The 18,297-nt window shown below is 47.5% G+C and overlaps 1 protein-coding gene across 2 annotated transcripts in view; it reads left to right on the forward strand.

Moving 5' to 3' along the window:
- The window catches only part of LOC140396225 (protein bicaudal D homolog 1-like), a 322,819-nt gene that overhangs the window by 201,048 nt on the left and 103,474 nt on the right, over positions 1-18,297 (forward strand). For both annotated transcript variants that reach the window (XM_072484545.1, XM_072484546.1), the window contains exon 3: positions 12,252-12,404. In XM_072484545.1, coding sequence (XP_072340646.1) covers positions 12,252-12,404 — 153 coding nt within the window. The remainder of the gene's footprint in view (positions 1-12,251; positions 12,405-18,297) is intronic.

Consider the following 18,297-nt stretch of genomic DNA (forward strand, 5'->3'; position numbering starts at 1 on the left):
GCTCACGGTTATGTCGGACAATGGCCCCTGCTTCGCCAGCCAGGAATGGTCCAACTTTGTCAGGCGGTACAATTTTGCACATGTGACGTCCAGTCCCCTCTACCCCCAATCCAACAGCAAAGCAGAGGAGGAAGTACATATAGTCAAACGGCTCCTATGCAATGCTGCCGATGCTGGATCCGATTTCTACCTCGCCTTGCTGGCCTATCGCTCCACCCCACTGTCCACTGGCCTGTCGCCAGCCCAGCTGCTCATGGGTCGCACCCTGAGGACGACGGTGCCGTCCATCCATGTCCCAGACCTCGACCACGTTCCGGATGCAGCTGTCTCGTGCACAGCACAAGGCGGCTCATGACTCCCGTGCAGCTGATCTCCCTGCTCTGGCTCCAGATGACAACGTCCGCGTCCATCTTCCAGATGGGGGCTGGTCTGCAACCGCTGTTGTCCTTCGGCAGGTGGCCCCCCGCTCGTTCCTGGTTCATCTACCGGATGGCTCTATTCTGCGCCACAATAGACGCACCCTTCGTCTCTTTCCACGCTCGCCACGTGATCCTCCACTGTCGCCTCGCCCTCCTGCTGACCCTGCCACGGACTATGCAGAGCTCCCTGTCACTCTGCCTCCCCCTGACTCTGACGCAATCCAGCCCGCTCCTGAAGTGGCGGATCTCGACCCACCCTTGAGGCAGTCAACCAGAATTCGTGGCCCACCTCAGAGACTTAATTTATTAACTTTGCGGTCTTATAGACTCTCTGAATTGTTTTGTTGCTTTGTTTGATCGTTTCCCTGGTTTGTATATAGTGTTGATCTCGTTATTCTTGTTGCTTCTCTGCACCAGGCACCTTCCCATGTAAATAGCTTAGTTCTCATGCACGTAGTCCTGTAAATATGTCTTCGCACCCCACACGTAGTTAGGAACATTCTCACCACACATTATTTATTGCCACACACATACATTCTTTTATAAAAGGGGGGATGTCATAATATACACCAGTATATCATGGTGCAGACACACAAACTGACACACAGCAAGACCAATCAACACACACAACACCGCAGCCAATCACCAGCTAAAGCACACTCACGATAAAGACAGGGGGCATCAGAGTTCCCACTCATTCGGGATGCAGCCTCTTAGAAGGACAGAGCGTACAGCTTACAGCACAGATCTTCATCATGTGCTGAGTGGATAGACTGGTTAGGAGAGGCATAGGTCTTTAGGTTAATCTAACATTGTGTTAACCCACAGTGAAAGTATGTTCACAGTTTCTAACTTAATAAAATAGTGTTGCACTATTTTAAGTGTTGGTGGCCTGTATGTGTTCCACGGATCCAGAGCACCCAACACATCAATGACTAAGATTTAATTCCGGGTAGGGTTCAAACAGGTCCCCATGGGGTTTTTCAGGTCCCCATGGCTCAGTATTGCATGGAGTAATTTGGGAATCACTTGCTGTAGAATCTATGTTGTCAGCCAGGATAAGAAGGAGAAGGTCCTGTGACATTTCACCCTCAAGGAAGTAGGCCGATGGTGCAACCTCCCTTCTGCCTCTCAACATTATGGGCCGGATTCTCCGTGGGGGGACCCATTGTGAGCGAGACCGGAAAATTGGCGTTCCAGCCAAAATTCCATTCACTTTCAAATCCCAGCGTGAGCAAAGACTGAGAATTTCTGCCAATGGGTGGAATTCTCCAAAGTGTGGTGGCAGGACCCCACGCCAGATTCTGCACTTGGAACCTCATTAATTATGCACGGTTTCCCCTCTGAATCACCTGGCGGATCAGGAGTTGATTCATCTGCCCGCCGTCAGCTGGTGGGTTTGAAGGTCCCGGCGCCATATTTAAACACCAGTACAGCACACACTCCCCAGCCCAGCTGTCTTCACCAGATCATGCGGGATGTCAGGAACCCAGGGTGGGAAAGGCTAGCAGCCTCAAGAAGAAGGCAGACTGGCTTTCGCCGTGAGGGCCCTCAGCTTTTCACTGCGAGGACCCTCAAGGCCCTTATTCAGGGAATCCGGGCCCACTGGCATGTGGCCAATCCAAGGAATGGCTTGAGAAGGCACAGGAACCTCACCTCTCTGGCCTGGGAGGGCATTGCCCAGGAGGGCAAAACTATCCTTTTGCAGGTACCAGCAGACCGTGACCAGGTAGCCAGCCCAGCAGGACTCCGAGTCCCTGGAACACGTCTGAGGATGAGGGGCTCAGGAAGAACCATCACAGCGCTCCGTGCACGCTCCACCAGCACAGAGACACACACCTCGGTGGGGTGTAGTTCAAGGTTAGACTCGGAGTCACTTTCTGGAGAACCCCTCACTGTCACGCCCCCTCTGCAATCAGAGGCCGGGACAGCCCAGGATTCCAGCACTCCAGAGGGCTGCTGGAGACCTACCATCTGATCAGTCCCAGTCAGATCTGAGCCTGTGGAAGCAGCTGCCATCTCACTGGTGGTGATGCAACAGGAGGTAGCTGAACATTGGGCAGAGCTTCGACAATCAATCGTCAGAATAGAACGCACAATGAAGAAGTCCATTCACCGTCTGTCTGATGTTGTGGCTCCGACATGCGAGCAACTTGAGGCCACCATGGGAAAGTTGGCAACCAAAATGGACACCTTGGTCCAGCAGGTATTGCCAGATTTGCGCTGGGCCCTGCACTCCATGGCCACAGACTCTGGTGGGCATCATTAGGATGCAGGCCACATGGGGATGTGGCACCTTGACCTCCCTCCAAATGCCGCATCTCCTGCAAGGGTCATGTTGGGGCCCTCTGGTACCCATAGGGAGGATGAACGTCAGTCGGACACCCCGAGGGCCTTTCCTCAGGATACTTCAATGGTGATCAGCCATTCACAATCCCATTTTCCTGTGCCCGCACCAACTCCAGCAGCGCAAGCTGCCATGGGTGCTTCTGCCGCTGAGCAGGAGATCCACATGAGGCTGGGCCTGTCCAGGACTCGGGTCACCAGAGGACGTCAGCCAAGGTCGTACAAGCATCAGGAGGTAGCAGGCTGCGTCTGCCCTGCTGCACATCTCAGGCCTGCACCAAGGTGTAGTGGTCGGGTTAGGAAAGCTTAAAAGGTAAAAGAGCGGCGTTGTACATTTCCTTGGCTGGAGTCTGAGGGCGATGCACCAGAGTCATGAGCCACTGTTTAAGTGGGTAGTCGTTATCTCACGGCAACCATCCCTGCAGACCTTCTCGAGGACCCCAGGCACTTTGGAGTGACTGAGGATGTTGGAGTCATGGCAAATGCCAGGGAACTGTGCACACGCTTGCAGGATGTGCTTTGATGGCCACACACCAACTGCTCATTGAAGGAATGGAAGCCTTTTTGGTTGATAAACATCCAAGGGCTGCTGCCAGGGAACCCATATAGCCACATGGGTGCAGTCTATTACTCCGAGGGAACCCAGAGATAGCTGCGAAGACCGTGCATCTCTGTACCTGGCTATCTTGGTCAGGGAAAAGTTGACATAATGATGGTATCTCCTGAAAGGGCATTGGTCACCTCCTGAAATCACAGGTGTGTTGCTCTCTGTGAAATGCCACACAGGTCCACAGTTGCTCCCTGGAAAGTCCCAGAGGTGCAGAAATTGAGTGCTGCAGCATCTTCAAGTCCACTGGCAGGCGGAAGCTCCAAAGCCATGTGGTGTTGTCTTCTGCGAGCAAGTGGCATATGTTACGGACCAGGCCGGGATTCTCCGAAATCCTGGCCAAGTGTTGATGCCGGCGTCAAAACCGGCGTGAGCGACGCCGCTGTCACGGGCCATCAGGCCCAGGCATCACCCCTTCCTCGGGAGCTAGAACGGCGCCGGAGTGCAGCATGGCGGGGTTCGAGTGCCCCCCCCCAGCGATTCTCCGACCGGGCGTGGGATCAGAGAATCCCGGAGCAGATCTCTGGAAATTTGCAGCCTTGCCCTACACTACCTCTCAGTCATTTGTAGAAAGGACACTCATTGTCGATAGACCCCCGGTATGATCTGTCATCTCCACTATTTACTCCTCAGCCGCCTGTTGATGCTCCCTGGCTTTGTCACATATACAGTCCCTCCTGCTGGAGGTGCACACAGACGCCTTGCCCTCCTGCATTGAATGAGGATTCAGAGAAAAGCTCCCTGGATCAATGGATCCATCCTCACTTTGGGCTCCTCTCTAAAGGGATAGAGAAGACCAGCATGGGTGTTAGGTGCTGAATACAAAGGTGTGATCGAGAGATCTATGGGAGAAGTTGGGCAGCTAGGCTTTAACACCTTAGATTGCATTGTTCCTGATGCTACCTTACCTCGGGACTCTAGCACACATATTGAGGTGAGCAGCATTCCATTCTGCAGGTGTTATACCTGCATTCCATTCCACAGGTGGTATATCTGGAACTATGTGGGGGTGTGAACTTGTGAATTACCTCATTGAACCAATGTGATTCTGAATTCCACTCACTGACTTGGCAGAACTGTAAGCATCCCTTTGCTCCTGGTGAATGAATGGAATCCGTTTGGCCACTGATGAATGTCATTTCCTCTTCACTGATGAGATGGAAGAATTGATGCAGCTGTGCCTCCTTCACTATAGCCTTCTCTCTCCAAGGCTGCATTCCTGTCTTCCACTGTTTAGCTTTTCAAAGGTTGACACGAGAATATGAGTTGTGCTGATCCGCTTCAAAGCACAAAATTAGAAATCTGGCTTGCTCTTGCTTCCTGGGCACCCAGCTCAGAGTCCTGTGTAATTAACCTGTCGACTGTACTGGCACTAACAAGTGAGTATGGGTTGGAAGAAGGGGCCCCAGAGACCAGTTTTGTAACCTTCCAATATTTAATCGTGCGCCTCCCACAGAGAACCGATCGTACTTTTGATTTTGGAAGCCTCCTTTTTACATGAGTGTCAAGATCGTGTGCTGAACTTTTATTACAGGACGGAGTTCGACCCTCCCTCCCTCACTGACTGCATACCTCCAATTCACCCGGAGCCCCACAATGTGCAGGTAGAGATGCCACCTGTTGTTCTCCAGTTTCCCCCATTAGTACAAGACCCTGTCATTATGGTGGTGGACATTGACACACTCCCCCCACCATCACCGTCCATGCCTCATGTGAACCTGTACCCACCACATTTGGAGGCTGTGTGTACCATAACTTACAGGGGCTCCACCCCCGTATTGTGTGTTCCCTAGCTGCGGACTGCATGTGCCCCCTGTGACCATCACCATACCCTCTGCAGCCCAGTAAAGAGCCGCCACGGCCAGGGGCATCGCAGATATGATGGTGAATTTTAAGGGATGTCTTGCCAAATACATGAGTAGGGTGAGAATAGAGGGATATGGTCCCCCGGAAGGGTAGGGGGTTTTAGTTCAGACAGACAGCATGGTCAATGCAGGCTTGGAGGACCGAAGGGCCTGTTCCTATGCTGTAATTTTTGTTGTTCTTTGACTGTAGGACAGCTCTGCACACCAAGCTGGGCAATTTTGCTGTGGAGCACACAGTCCTTGTCCTCCCTGCAGCTGGGGTACACCATGCTGCCACTGATTGCTCCTGCTGCATGGCCGCTACACATCTGCACTGTCGCCTTTCTCTGACTTCAGACTGAGGTCCACATAGCCCCTGGATTGCCTATCACCTGTGACTCCTTTCCATTTCATGCAGGAATGTCTGCACTCTCTGACTCCTGTCTGCCAGCCCCTGAACTTAAACGGGAGCCTTGACACAGTTCCAGTTGCCAAAGAGGATTATGGACAACAGTAACCTTCACAAAGCACTGCAGGCCTGATCTGTTTAGTGTTGCCGAACTGCCCCTAATGTGCCACATTAACATGGCACCCACCTCATAATCCGCAGTCTGAGTTCACCCCCATCCAGTGATACATGTGCTAGCATTAGACCCCCTTGGTTTGTCTGCATTTCATGCAGCCTTGTTGGGGTCCAGCTCCCCTCCCCTCGGTATTCTCTCTACCTTGCATTCTTTGTTCTCTTCATCCACCTCCTTGCTCCTTTGCGTGCCGTCATGATCCCTTGTGGCAGCACCTCCCTTCCCCACTTGCACAGCGCTCCTTCCTCATTGCCCCCATTTTCTTTGTCAGGTGGCCTCCCACCCTGTCAGTCACACCTTACACCCGGGACAAACTTCGGCCCATTGCTGCAGTGGCTGCACAAGTCCCATGGCACAGTCCTGTCCAGATAGACATTGATAATTTGGCACTAGTGGAAGGGAATGAAACACCTGCACTCCCCAACCCCAGGCGCAGTACTGATCTGAGATGGTAACACAGGAGGGTTCATAGGTCCAGCAGTACAGTGCTGTCCATGAAGACAAGTTTGGCAGGTGGGGGGCAGGAACCGGTGTGCCCGGGCAGAGTGGTGCATCAGGAGCAGAATAGCACTATGACAGGTAGCCTTTGTTGCACTCACCCCGAAGTCTCTTGTGAACCGAGGACTGCTTTGTGCACACCACTATTTAGCAGTCGGGTTGGAAGCCAACGTAATTTCCTGCTGGCGTGATGCAGGATTGGAACATCTGACAGGGCACCTGCAGGCAGTTGTTTTAATGAGCATTCCTGAGCTGGAATGCACGCCGGCAGCCAGTGGGAAGACTGTCTGCCATTAACCCGTCATTGGGAAAATTGCAACGTGATTTTACACCAGAGGGTTTTTGACTTCTTGGCTCCCACTAGATTCTCCGCTCCTGTCCACCACCAAACCCGCCACAGGCATGATGGGAGAAATCCGCCCCAGCCTAAGGTTCCACTGTAAATGCTCAGCTTCACCATTCCAGTAATGCTTCCACCACCTTAAGCACTCTTTCCCAGAAGTGAGAGTACTGGCAATGCAGGCTATTTGATATATTTGTCTTTCCACCAAATTAAGTTCATTAATATCTGCAAAAACTCTTTCTTTTCACCTTCTATATTTCACCCAAACAAAATACTGAGGTGAGAACTCCAAACAAATTGACTTTGTTTATCCTATTCCTTTATCAATGATGTCAAGATCCCTTGTGCTCTCTGTAACTGCTTTCCAGCCACCTTCAAAATTTGTGTATGTGCGTCCCCAGGTTTATATATTCTGCACCTCCTTTGACATTGTACCATTTCATTTATATTGTCTCTTCTCAGTCATCTCACAAAGATATATTAGTTCTTAGCATTAAACTTCATCTGCCATATGTCTGCCCATTTCAACAGTTTCTCTATAACCTTCTGAAGTCAGTTATCCTTCTCCCCATTGTTTGCCACATTTCCGAGTTTGTTGCCAGTTGCAATTCTGCCCTGGATACCCAAGTCTTGGGACTTTCTCCTAACCCTGGCCCTGATAGTGGAAGGCAATGGCAAACCACACTGACTAGCACTGCCAAGATAAGTAATTCAGGCTGAAGCATCAGCAGACGATGAGCCAGGACCTGCCTTTAGGTGCAGCACTCATGAATGAATGGATATTCAGGTCTATGTCAGTAATGTCAGAACAAGCAGTAGTCCTAATAATAATCCATGGGGGATCACCACTGCTCTTCAGCTGTTCACCAATACGCTCTGCTTTCTGATCCTTAGCCAATTTTGTATCCATTCTGCCACTGTCACTTTAATCCATGGCCTTTAATTTTGTTGATGTGGAGATGCCGGTGTTGGACTGGGTTGAGCACAGTAAGAAGTCTTACACCACCAGGTTAAAGTTTAATTTTGTTAACATGTCTATTGTGTCACTTCGTCAAATATCTCTTCAAACCATTTACGTATTGTTACCCTCACTACCATCAACAACTCTGGCCATCCGCTGTGGAGAAAGATCCGTTCAATGTATCTGATGGAAGGTTCTGGCAACCTGATGTGTATTAGAGCATATGTCCAGAGGGAATAAATCACATTATTTTATTACTGAATTCTGTGTTGAATTTCATTACATCAGGCCCTTTTATTTAATCCAGTTATTGATTCATGGCTCAGAAATGTATTTTTAGAAATACAGATACTTTCTATCATGCACAGTCTCCTGGAACGCAGTTCCTGAGGTGGTTTATAATGTGCTGTCAGGTACAGCAGATGGGAGAATGGATCAGAAATGATTGTGGTTGCTCTCTGTTCATAACATATCTGTATCTGCTGGAATGGAATAGCAGTCAGTTTGTACACTTGCAGACAAAGTCAGTAGTCTTTGAAAGGCAGAATATGGGGGAGATGGAGCAAGCTATTATTTTCCCAAAGTTTCAAGGCATCCCACACTTGAGACTCATAGCTATTAGCAGGAATAAACATTGAGAGGCTTTACAATAAAGACATACTTGATTTCAGAATATTCTGACACAATTTGTGTTACAACCAGGGGGCAGCCCCCTCCGGTACTGTACTTACCTTTGCACCAAGTTCCCCTCGACTGCTTCCTCATTTTTCAGTCCCTGTTGTAGACCTCACCAATCTGGGGGAATTCCTTACCTGGGGGAAACATATGGCGGTAAAGCCCTTTAAACACATTTAAATTTATTAAGCCCTTTCTGGGTGGGAGCCTCGTTACATCTCCAGTGAGGGTCGGGGAAAATTGGAAAAATGAGATCTTGCCGGTAAGAATCTTGTTTTCCGATTCTCGTGAAATTTTGCGTCTATGTCACAATTTGCGCTGACAGCAAACACAGGTGCAAAATCACCCCATATTGTCAGTTTATTTAAAAGTGCACAATGCCATTCTCTAACAACAGCTTTGGGTATTTCTAAGGCAGTGATAGATAATTCATCAAAGAGTTTAAACAGCAAAGTTCCAATGGTTTATGACATAGGCAATAAGATCAGCAGAGGTAAGGCCTACTTGAAACCATGGCAGTCCCAACCTGAGCCTTATGTTTAACTGAAGAGTTAACTGAGATTAATCAATGTTAAATGCAACTTTTAAAAACTTTTAAAACAATCTGAAGGTCAGAAATTAACTCTCATCTTCCCTTTATCCCATGATACTGATGCCCATTCTAACCCCCTGCGACTGACGGAACAAACTGTTGCAGTGGGGAGGAATTCTTGAGGGGTTATTGCGGTCACAGGAACTACGAACATACAAATTAGGAGCAGGAGTAGCCATTTGGCCCTTTCGAGTCTGCTCCATTTAATAAAATCATGGCTGATCTGATTGTAGCCTCAACTCCATATGCCTGTCTACTCTGCATACCCTATGAGTCCTTTGTTAGTCAAGAATTTATCTACTTCTGCCGTAAAAAGATGAAATGTCTCTGCTACCATTACTCTATGGGGAAGAGCGACCTAAAGACACTCAACACTCAAAAAGAACCAGTTTCTTAAATGGGCGACCCCCTTATTTTTTTTTTAATAAATATATTTATTGAGAATTTTTAAACAAAATCTTTCACCCTTACAAACAAAACCCGCCCCCCCCCCTCGTACCAAAAATAAAGAAAGCTCGCATAGCAAGACATGAACGTGGCAAGTCAATATGATACAGAACTTTGTACATTGGATTCCTCCCGTACATATCAGTTTTCCGACTCATTCATGTATATTCTTGCTCAAATGCCCCCCAAATAAACCCCCCTTCTCCCCCCCCCCACAAAAGATCTCCCCCCCCCCCCCCCCCCCCCTGGGTTGCTGTTGCTGCTGACCGACCTTCATCTAACGCTCCGCGAGATAGTCTAGGAACGGTTGCCACCGCCTGTTAAACCCCTGCGCAGACCCTCTCAAGGCAAACTTTATCCTCTCCAACTTGATAAACCCTGCCATATCATTTATCCAGGCCTCATCGCTGGGGGGGCTTCGCCTTTTCCACACTAAAAAGATGCTTCGCCGGGCTACTAGGGACGCAAAGGCCAGAATGCCGGCCTCTTTCGCCTCCTGCACTCCCGGCTTAATCTTTAATTTTGTCACAAGTATGCTTACATTAACACTGCAGTGACGTTTCTATGTAAAGCCCCTAGTCGCCACACTCTGGCGCCTGTTTGGGTACACAGAGGGAGAATTGAGAATGTCCAATTCACCTAACTGCACGTCTTTCGGGACTTGTGGGAGGAAACCGGAGCACATGGAGGAAACCCACGCAGACATGGGGAGAATATGCAGACTCCGCACAGACAGTGATTTAAGCCGGGTATTGAACCTGGGACCCTGGTGCTGTGAAGCAACAGTGCTAACCACTGTGCTACCTGCCGTTAGCACTGTTGCGTCACAGCGCCAGGGTCCCAGGTTTGAATCCCAGCTTGAGGCACTGTGCGGAGTCTGCATGTTCCCCCTGTCTGCGGGGGTTTCCTCTGGGTGCTCCCGTTTCCTCCCACAAGTCCCAAAAGACGTGCTGTTAGGTGAATTGGACATTCCGAGTACTCCCTCTGTGTACCTGAACAGGCGCTGGAATGTGGCGACGAGGGAATTTTCACCGTTCCTTTGCGATAAACAATAGCATTACATTTGCCTTCCTAATCATAGAATCATAGAATTTACAGTGCAGAAGGGGGCCATTCGGCCCATCAAGTCTGCACTGGCCCTTGGAAAGAGAACCCCACCTAACCTTTATGGACACTAAGGGCAATTTACCATGTGGCCAATCCACCTAACCTGCACATCTTTGGGAGGAAACCGGAGCACCTGGAGGAAACCCAAGCACACACGGCGAGAATGTGCAGACTCCGCACAGACAGTGGCCCAAGCCGGGAATCGAACCTGGGACCCTGGAGCTGTGAAGCAACTGTCCTAACCACTGTGCTGCTAATCATTTGCTGTGTCTGCATACTAACCTTTTGTGATACTGTATCAGGACACCCAGATCCTTCTATTGGAGAGTTCTGCAATCTCCCCCCATTTTATTAATATGCTGCTATTCCATTCTTCCTGCCAAAGTGGATAATGTCACGTTTTCCCACATTATACACCATTTACCAAATTTCTACCCACTCACCTTGTTTATCTCTGTCCCTTTGCAGACTCAATGGGCGTGATTTAACGGGAATGAAATCGAGCCCTGTGTCAAGCATGTTTAGCCGGGTGTTTCCTGGTGCTGGAAGTGCCGAGAACAACCTTATTATTAAATGAGACTTTGCTTCATTTCGGGCCTCGGCGAGGAACGCCCAGCCAAGGCTGCACTTAGTCCCATTTCCTGCACTGGCGAGCAGAGTATTTTTAAATGGAGCCCCAATTTCTAGACACTCCACCATGACCTCCGGACCCCCCGGCCCCCCCTGCCCCCCCCCCCCCCCCATGCTCCAACTCACCTCTGAAAGGGGGGGCCATCAGGCCCCCTCCCACCACCCCCTCCCTCACCCCACCCATAAGGACAGGGCGCCCTAGGATCCCCGGCATTGCCAGCCTGGCACCATGGCGGTGCCCTTGGCAGACTATCAGTGACACCTGGGCACCCAGGTTGCCAGGCTGGCTTTGTGCCCACGCTGTTGATGCCCTGCCCGTGTGAGGTGGGATGCGGTGGGGGGTTGGGGCAAGGACCCCCTGTTAGGTGTGTTGGGGTTTTGGGCGGTCCGAGGGTTGCATCAGGGAAGTGGCCGAGAGATCGGAGCATCATTTAAAAATGGCGTCCCAATCTTCTCAAGCACTGAGGAGTTGTGGTGAGCAGAGCGCCTCAGTGCAGGAAATGGACTAAGTGTGGCCTCGGCAGGGCATTTCCCGCTGAGGCCCCAAGTTGCAACAAATTCCCGTCCAATCACGTGGTCTTTCTTGGCGCTTTGAGCACCAGTAAACACCCGGCTAAACGTGTTCAACGCGAGACTCTGTTGCAATTCGGTTAGATCGCGCCCTGAATTTTGAACCTAACTTATAAATTCAGGTCAATTGTTTCAGTTTGTCAAAAATGAAATGCAAGTCGTTTCTTTCAAATGGTGCTAAAAATAAAATTTAGAGTACCCAATTAATTTTTTCCAATTAAGGGGCAATTTAACGTGGCCAATCCACCTACCCTGCACATCTTTGGGTTGTGGGGGCGAAACCCACGCAAACACGGGGAGAATGTGCAAACTCCACACGGACAGTGACCCAGAGCCAGGATCGAGCTGAGACCTCGGTGCCATGAGCAAATGGTGCTATTTTTAAGCAAATGTTTTACAAACCTTATCCATATTTATAAATTAAGGTATTTGGCAATACTGTAAGCCTGATTAAATTGTGCTATTTTCTCCTTTTGTAACACACTATTGTGACAAGAATGGTACCTGATTCTTCCAATTTTCTCATCTGTCCAAAGCAGATAGGAGATTCATGGAATGCATTCCTTCAGAAAGGCAGTGGCAATTAAATTGATTGAAGCATCTCATTTTGCTCTTTTTCTTTTCTTCGAAGAATAACGAAATGTTGGAACTACAAAGAATACGGATGAAAGATGAGATTCGAGAGTATAAGTTTCGAGAGACAAGGCTGCTGCAGGATTACACTGAGCTGGAAGAGGAGAACATCACTCTGCAAAAGCTCGTCTCGACCCTCAAGCAAAATCAGGTATTTGCAGGTGACGAAGGGTTCAATAGGTGCTGCCAACGGCCCCGAATTCCAAGCACAATGCTAATGATCAGAATTAAAATCAGCTGCATTTTGGCTTCTCGTGTGAGTTTTTGGGGGAATTTCTTTGCATTGGGTAGTCAAGCATTATTCATGGGTTATTTGGGTTATTTGTATTATTTCAAAAGAACTTTTCAACTGTTTACTGTGTAAGTTGTTACTTACTTGGAAGTCAGCAGGCCAAAGGTAGTCAAGGTTTGCAAAGACACATGGACCCCAGTTGACATAAAATCTGTGAACTACTCGATTGTGGGTACAACTTTATAAAAGAGTACAAGCTCTATTCACAGCACCTTTTTTTGTGTATTGAACAGGATATAAGGGTTTGAGTATAAAAATAATCCGACCTTTAACAAACATTGCGAAAGAAAGTACAGATTTTTATAAGTTGGCTTATCCACTTAATATCACTGCAATGCAGAGCAAAACATAACTTCAACCTTAAACTAATTATTTGGCAATACGGGATTGAGTCTGCCATTCTGCAGACTGGAAAGTGGGAAGGATTAAGACTGACCTCATTCATTAAGTATTTAAACTTTCAATTCTTCTATTATGCGAGATCTTGCGGTGGCTAAACAGTGACTTTCAGGGTCAAGATTGAGGGAGTCCTAATCTTTCCCTTAATGATTAACATGGAGAGAGGGCCTGACACTGAGCAAACAGGGAGAATTTCAGCCCAGTCCCACACCCATCCTTTTGATAATCATTCAGTGTTAGTTTGTTCCAATGGTAGCATCCAGAAGTCCAATAAACTATCACTGCATATCTTATATATCAGAGTGACTGGGCGGGATTTTTTTGGCTACACCATCCTGGCGACCAGAAATTCCTACGAGGTCAATGGACCTTGACACGGTCCCCATCCCGTCCTGTCTGTGGCGATCTTGCGGCGGGCGTGGCCGAAATATCCAGCCCTCAATATTGCATCAATACATATTTAAATGTTCTTTTTAAATAAAAGATATTCAGGAGCCAAAAGAAAGTTACTTGTGAAAAATGTAACTCCAGTTCCAGAGGACCATGGGCTGCTCTCCCCCCCCCCCCCCCCCCCCCCCCCCGATCATCTTGTATGCCTCAATTAAGTCACCTCTTAACCTTCTCTCTAACGAAAACAGCCTCAAGTCCCTCAGCCTTTCCTCATACGATCTTCCCTTCATACCAGGCAACATTCTGGTAAATCTCCTCTACACCCTTTCCAATGCTTCCACATCCTTCCGATAATGCGGCGACCAGAATTGCACGCAATACTCCAAATGCGGCCGCACCAGAGTTTTGTACAGCTGCAACATGACCTCATGGCTCCAAAATTCAATCCCTCTACCAATAAAAGCTAACACACCGTACACCTTCTTAACAACCCTCTCAACCTGGGTGGCAACTTTCAGGGATCTATGTACCTGGACACCGAGCTCTCTCTGCTCATCCACACTGCCAAGAATCTACCATGAGCCCAATACTCTGTCTTCCTGTTATTCCTTCCAAAATTAATCACCTCACACTTTTCTGCATTAAACTCCTTTTGCCACCTCTCAGCCCAGCGCTGCAGCTTATCTATGTCCCTCTGTAACTTGTAACATCCTTCCGCATTGTCTACAACTCCACCGACTTTAGTGTCACCTGCAAATTTACTCACCCATCCTCTACGCCCTCCTCCAGGTCATTTATAAAAATGACAAACAGCAGTGGCCCCAAAACAGATCCTTGTGATACACCACTAGTAACTGGGCTCCAGTCTGAACATTTCCCATCAACCACCACCCTTTGTCTTCTTCCAGCTAGCCAATTTCTGATCCAAACTGCTAAATCACCCTGAATCCCATGCCTCCGTATTTTCTGCAGTAGCCTACCGTGGGGAACCTTATCAAATGCTTTACTGAAATCCATATACACCACATCAACTGCTTTACCCTCATCCACCTGTTTGGTCACCTTCTCAAAGAACTCAATAAGGTTTGTAACGCACGACCTACCCTTCACAAAACCGTGTTGACTATCTCCAATCAAATTATTCCTTTCCAGATGATTATACATCCTATCTGTTATGAACCTTTCCAAGATTTTGCCCACAACAGAAATAAGGCTCACTGGTCTATAGTTACCGGGGTTGTCTCTACTTCCCTTCTTGAACAAGGGACAACATTTGCTATACTCCAGTCTTCTAGCACTATTCCTGTAGACAAAGATGACTTAAAGATCAACGCCAAAGGCTCAGCAATCTCCTCCCAAGCTTCCCAGAGAATCCTAGGATAAATCCCATCCGGCCCAGGGGACTTATCTATTTTCACACTTTCCAGAATTGATAACACCGCCTCCTTATGAACCTTAAGCCCTTCTAGTCTAGTAGCCTGAATCTCAATATTCTCCTCAACAACATTGTCTTTTTCCTGTGTGAATACTGATGAAAAATATTCATTTAGCAGCTCTCCTATCTCCTCGGACTCCAAGTTCAACTTCCCACTACTGTCCTTGACTGGCCCTACTCTTACCCTAGTCATTATTTTATTCCTGACATATCAAAAGCTTTAGGGTAATCCTTGATCCTACCTGCCAAAGACTTCTCATGTCCCCACCTAGCTCTTCTTAGCTCTCTCTTTAGGTCCTTCCTAGCTAACTTGTAACTCTCGAGCGCCCTAACTGAACCTTCATGTCTCATCTTTACATAAGCCTCCTTCTTCCTCTTGACAAGTGTTTTGACTGCTTTAGTAAACCACGGTTCCCTTGCTCGACCACTTCCTCCCTGCCTGACAGATACATACTTATCAAGGACACGCAGTAGCTATTCCTTGAACAAGCTCCACATTTCCATTGTGCCCATCCCCTGCAGTTTTCCTCTCCATCCGATGCATCCTAAGTCTTGCCTCATCGCATCATAATTGCCTTTCCCCCAGATATAACTCTTGCCCTGCGGTATATACCTATCCCTTTCCATCACTAAAGTAAACGTAATCGAATTGTGGTCACTATCACCAAAGTGCTCACCTACCTCCAAATCTAACACCTGTCCTGGTTCATTACTCAGTACCAAATCCAATATGGCCTCACCTCTCGTTGGCCTATCTACATACTGTGTCAGGAAACCCTCCTGCACACGTTGGACAAAAACGGACCCATCTAAAGTACTCGAACTATAGTGTTTCCAGTCAATATTTGGAAAGTTAAAGTCCCCCATCACAACTACCCTGTTGCTTTCGCTCCTATCCAGAATCATCTTTGCAATCCTTTCCTCTCCTCTGTTAAAAGAAAACACGACTTTCCACAACTGTGGACCTGAGCGCAGGAATCTTCACCATGCAGGATAGTGCGGAGGGTTCCATGCTGGGTAGTGACAACTATCACATATTCCAGATACCCAGATTTCGGAGTTACACTTACAATGTCAGCAATTTATTTGGAGCAGAATGAAGGACAAGTTCTATGAAAATAAGAATGAGTCAATATGAAGCTTTATACAACAGCAAAATGAGAGGAAATTCACCTGAGAAAAGAAACTGCAATCAGGTAATGCCTCTGCAGAAATTTGCCTTGTAAACCTTATGGTGCCTGTTTGTAAAGCCAGGTCGGGTGATCGTAGAGCATTCCAATATTAAATAATTCAGATTAATACATGAAAGGCTGAGTCAGAGCAAGGTTAGGTTTCATAAGTAGGACCATTATTCCCTCGGAACTGCATGAGTGCATGACCACGAGGCGGTTAAGAATAGGAACACACAGGCCATACACAAGCAATGTTTGCTTCAAGGTGTGTGCATGTGTTGCAGCCTTAAAGTAGTACAACAAGCACGGAGGGAATATTTAATAGGGCTCATTTACATTTTCCTTCTCTAGAATTATTAATATAACCCTTACTCTGCTGGATGAAAAGACATTTTGCACAGTTAGCACAATGGATGGTGCGAGATGGACATTATTTTTGATTTACACTAAAAATCTGTAATCCTTTTGTTTGGGGCTGATAGCTCCCACTCAGATATCTTAGGCCTAACTCAAAATCACTTAAAAAAAGTAATTAAAATAGTTTAGCCTAGAATTCTATCTTAACAGAGACAGAGCTTTCCCCTCCTCCCCTTCTCCAGGTTTACGGTTGCCAATGTGATCAAATGTATTCCTGGATGTTCCATCACATGACTTGTTCCAGTCATTCGTTGGCCAACATATATCCATCCTTGCGACAAACTGCCTTTCTATGCCAATCGGAAAGCTAAAAGACTCCTTACCCAATTGGATAATTAATTATTGCCCGTCAGTCAAAAAGCCATTTTTTTCCCCCACCATTTTCTGTATTTTTATATCAGGTAAAGAGAAAGATTCAAATAAAATGACTTCTTCAATGTCCCAAAGATGTTCTCCAGAGTAGCGCTCAGCAGAGTCCTGGGGATTGGTCTGCAATTCCTGGAGCTTTCAGGCCAATCCTGGAGAGTTGGCAACTCCATCCAGGACACTGCAAACCGCAGAACTGCCGAATCACTCAGTGCAGAAGAGGCCCTTCGGCCCATCGAGTCTGCACCGACGAGTGAAAAACACCTGGCCTACCCACCTAATCCCATTTACCTTGACTGTGCTTGCTGAATGATATTTGGTGCATAAATGGACGGCAGCCCATAAACAATGAGCATGCTCAGTTAAGCGGTGTTTTCTGAATGTTAATGGTAATATAGCCCTGTCAGGTGGGGCAGTGACAATGGCAGCGCCATTAGGTGAATGACATTCAGAATCAGCCTTGTGTGCAGAGAACACAGCAATGACCAAATCGTTACTAATGTTTCCCCACTTAAACTGCTGGGGAGACGCAATCTGTGGTTGCCGGTAGCTGGATGCCCAGGCTTTGTACATCGGAATGCAAATGGAATTGTAGAACTCACGGGACTAGTTCGAACTAAAGGCCAGCAAGAACCGTTTTTTAAAAAAATGCCTTTAAATCAAAAACTGCAGCATCCCATGTTTTGTGTTTTTATCCAAAACTTTTGAGGCAAACAATTCATGGGTAGTGTTTTCTTCCATGCATGCTGTATTCCAAAGCTGCTGTCTTTTAACGTGTGAATTATGTGGGCTTAAATTGCTGACTTCCGACTTTCCAATCCAACTTCTTTGCCTTTGTAATTCAGCCGCTTACCAGCATGCTAATGCCCACCCAAATTAAGTGAAGGGCTGCAACATTTAGCTACTTCTTGCCTAAGAATTGAATGAAGAGCATGGTTGCCCAATGATCGATCAATTCTGTTGTCGAACTGTTCTTCATGGTTGACATTCGACATGCTCACTTTGGTCGGCTTATATCCTGGGAGTTTCATCTTCATGTCCTCCTGCCCCCTATATTCTTGTATGCATGGATATCAATTAATATGGCAATTACTCAATAATGGCAGCTACAATACCCCAAACCTCTGTGCTTCAGAAACCCCGTTCAGAAACCCTTCTATCCATTCCATAGTTCACATTGACTGCAAGGGCACCAGGACTATGTTGCATCCTGTATGCATAGCAACTCTGCTGTTTGTTGCGAATCTGGCCAAGGCAAAACTGGAAAAATGCTTGTCCCAATGATTTTACTCCTGGATTGCTGACAGGAGCGAACTGGAGCTGAATGGTTAATTCTAGGACACTCTAGGATAATCCAGGGTTGTTGGCAACCCTAGCATTTGGTGAATATAGGAATCATGGGGGATACTCCAATGAATCTAACGGTAAACATTAAACTTATGCTGACTAAAATGCAGAGAAGAAGCAAGATGGAAGAGGTGGAACATTTTAATTGCACATGATTTCTCTCCCCCCCCCCCGCCCGACACCCTTTTAGTTCCTGGTGGTGTGGGGTTACTTCAATCGGAATTCC

Source organism: Scyliorhinus torazame, chromosome 19 (genome assembly GCF_047496885.1).
Source record: "Scyliorhinus torazame isolate Kashiwa2021f chromosome 19, sScyTor2.1, whole genome shotgun sequence".
Taxonomy (NCBI): domain Eukaryota; kingdom Metazoa; phylum Chordata; class Chondrichthyes; order Carcharhiniformes; family Scyliorhinidae; genus Scyliorhinus; species Scyliorhinus torazame.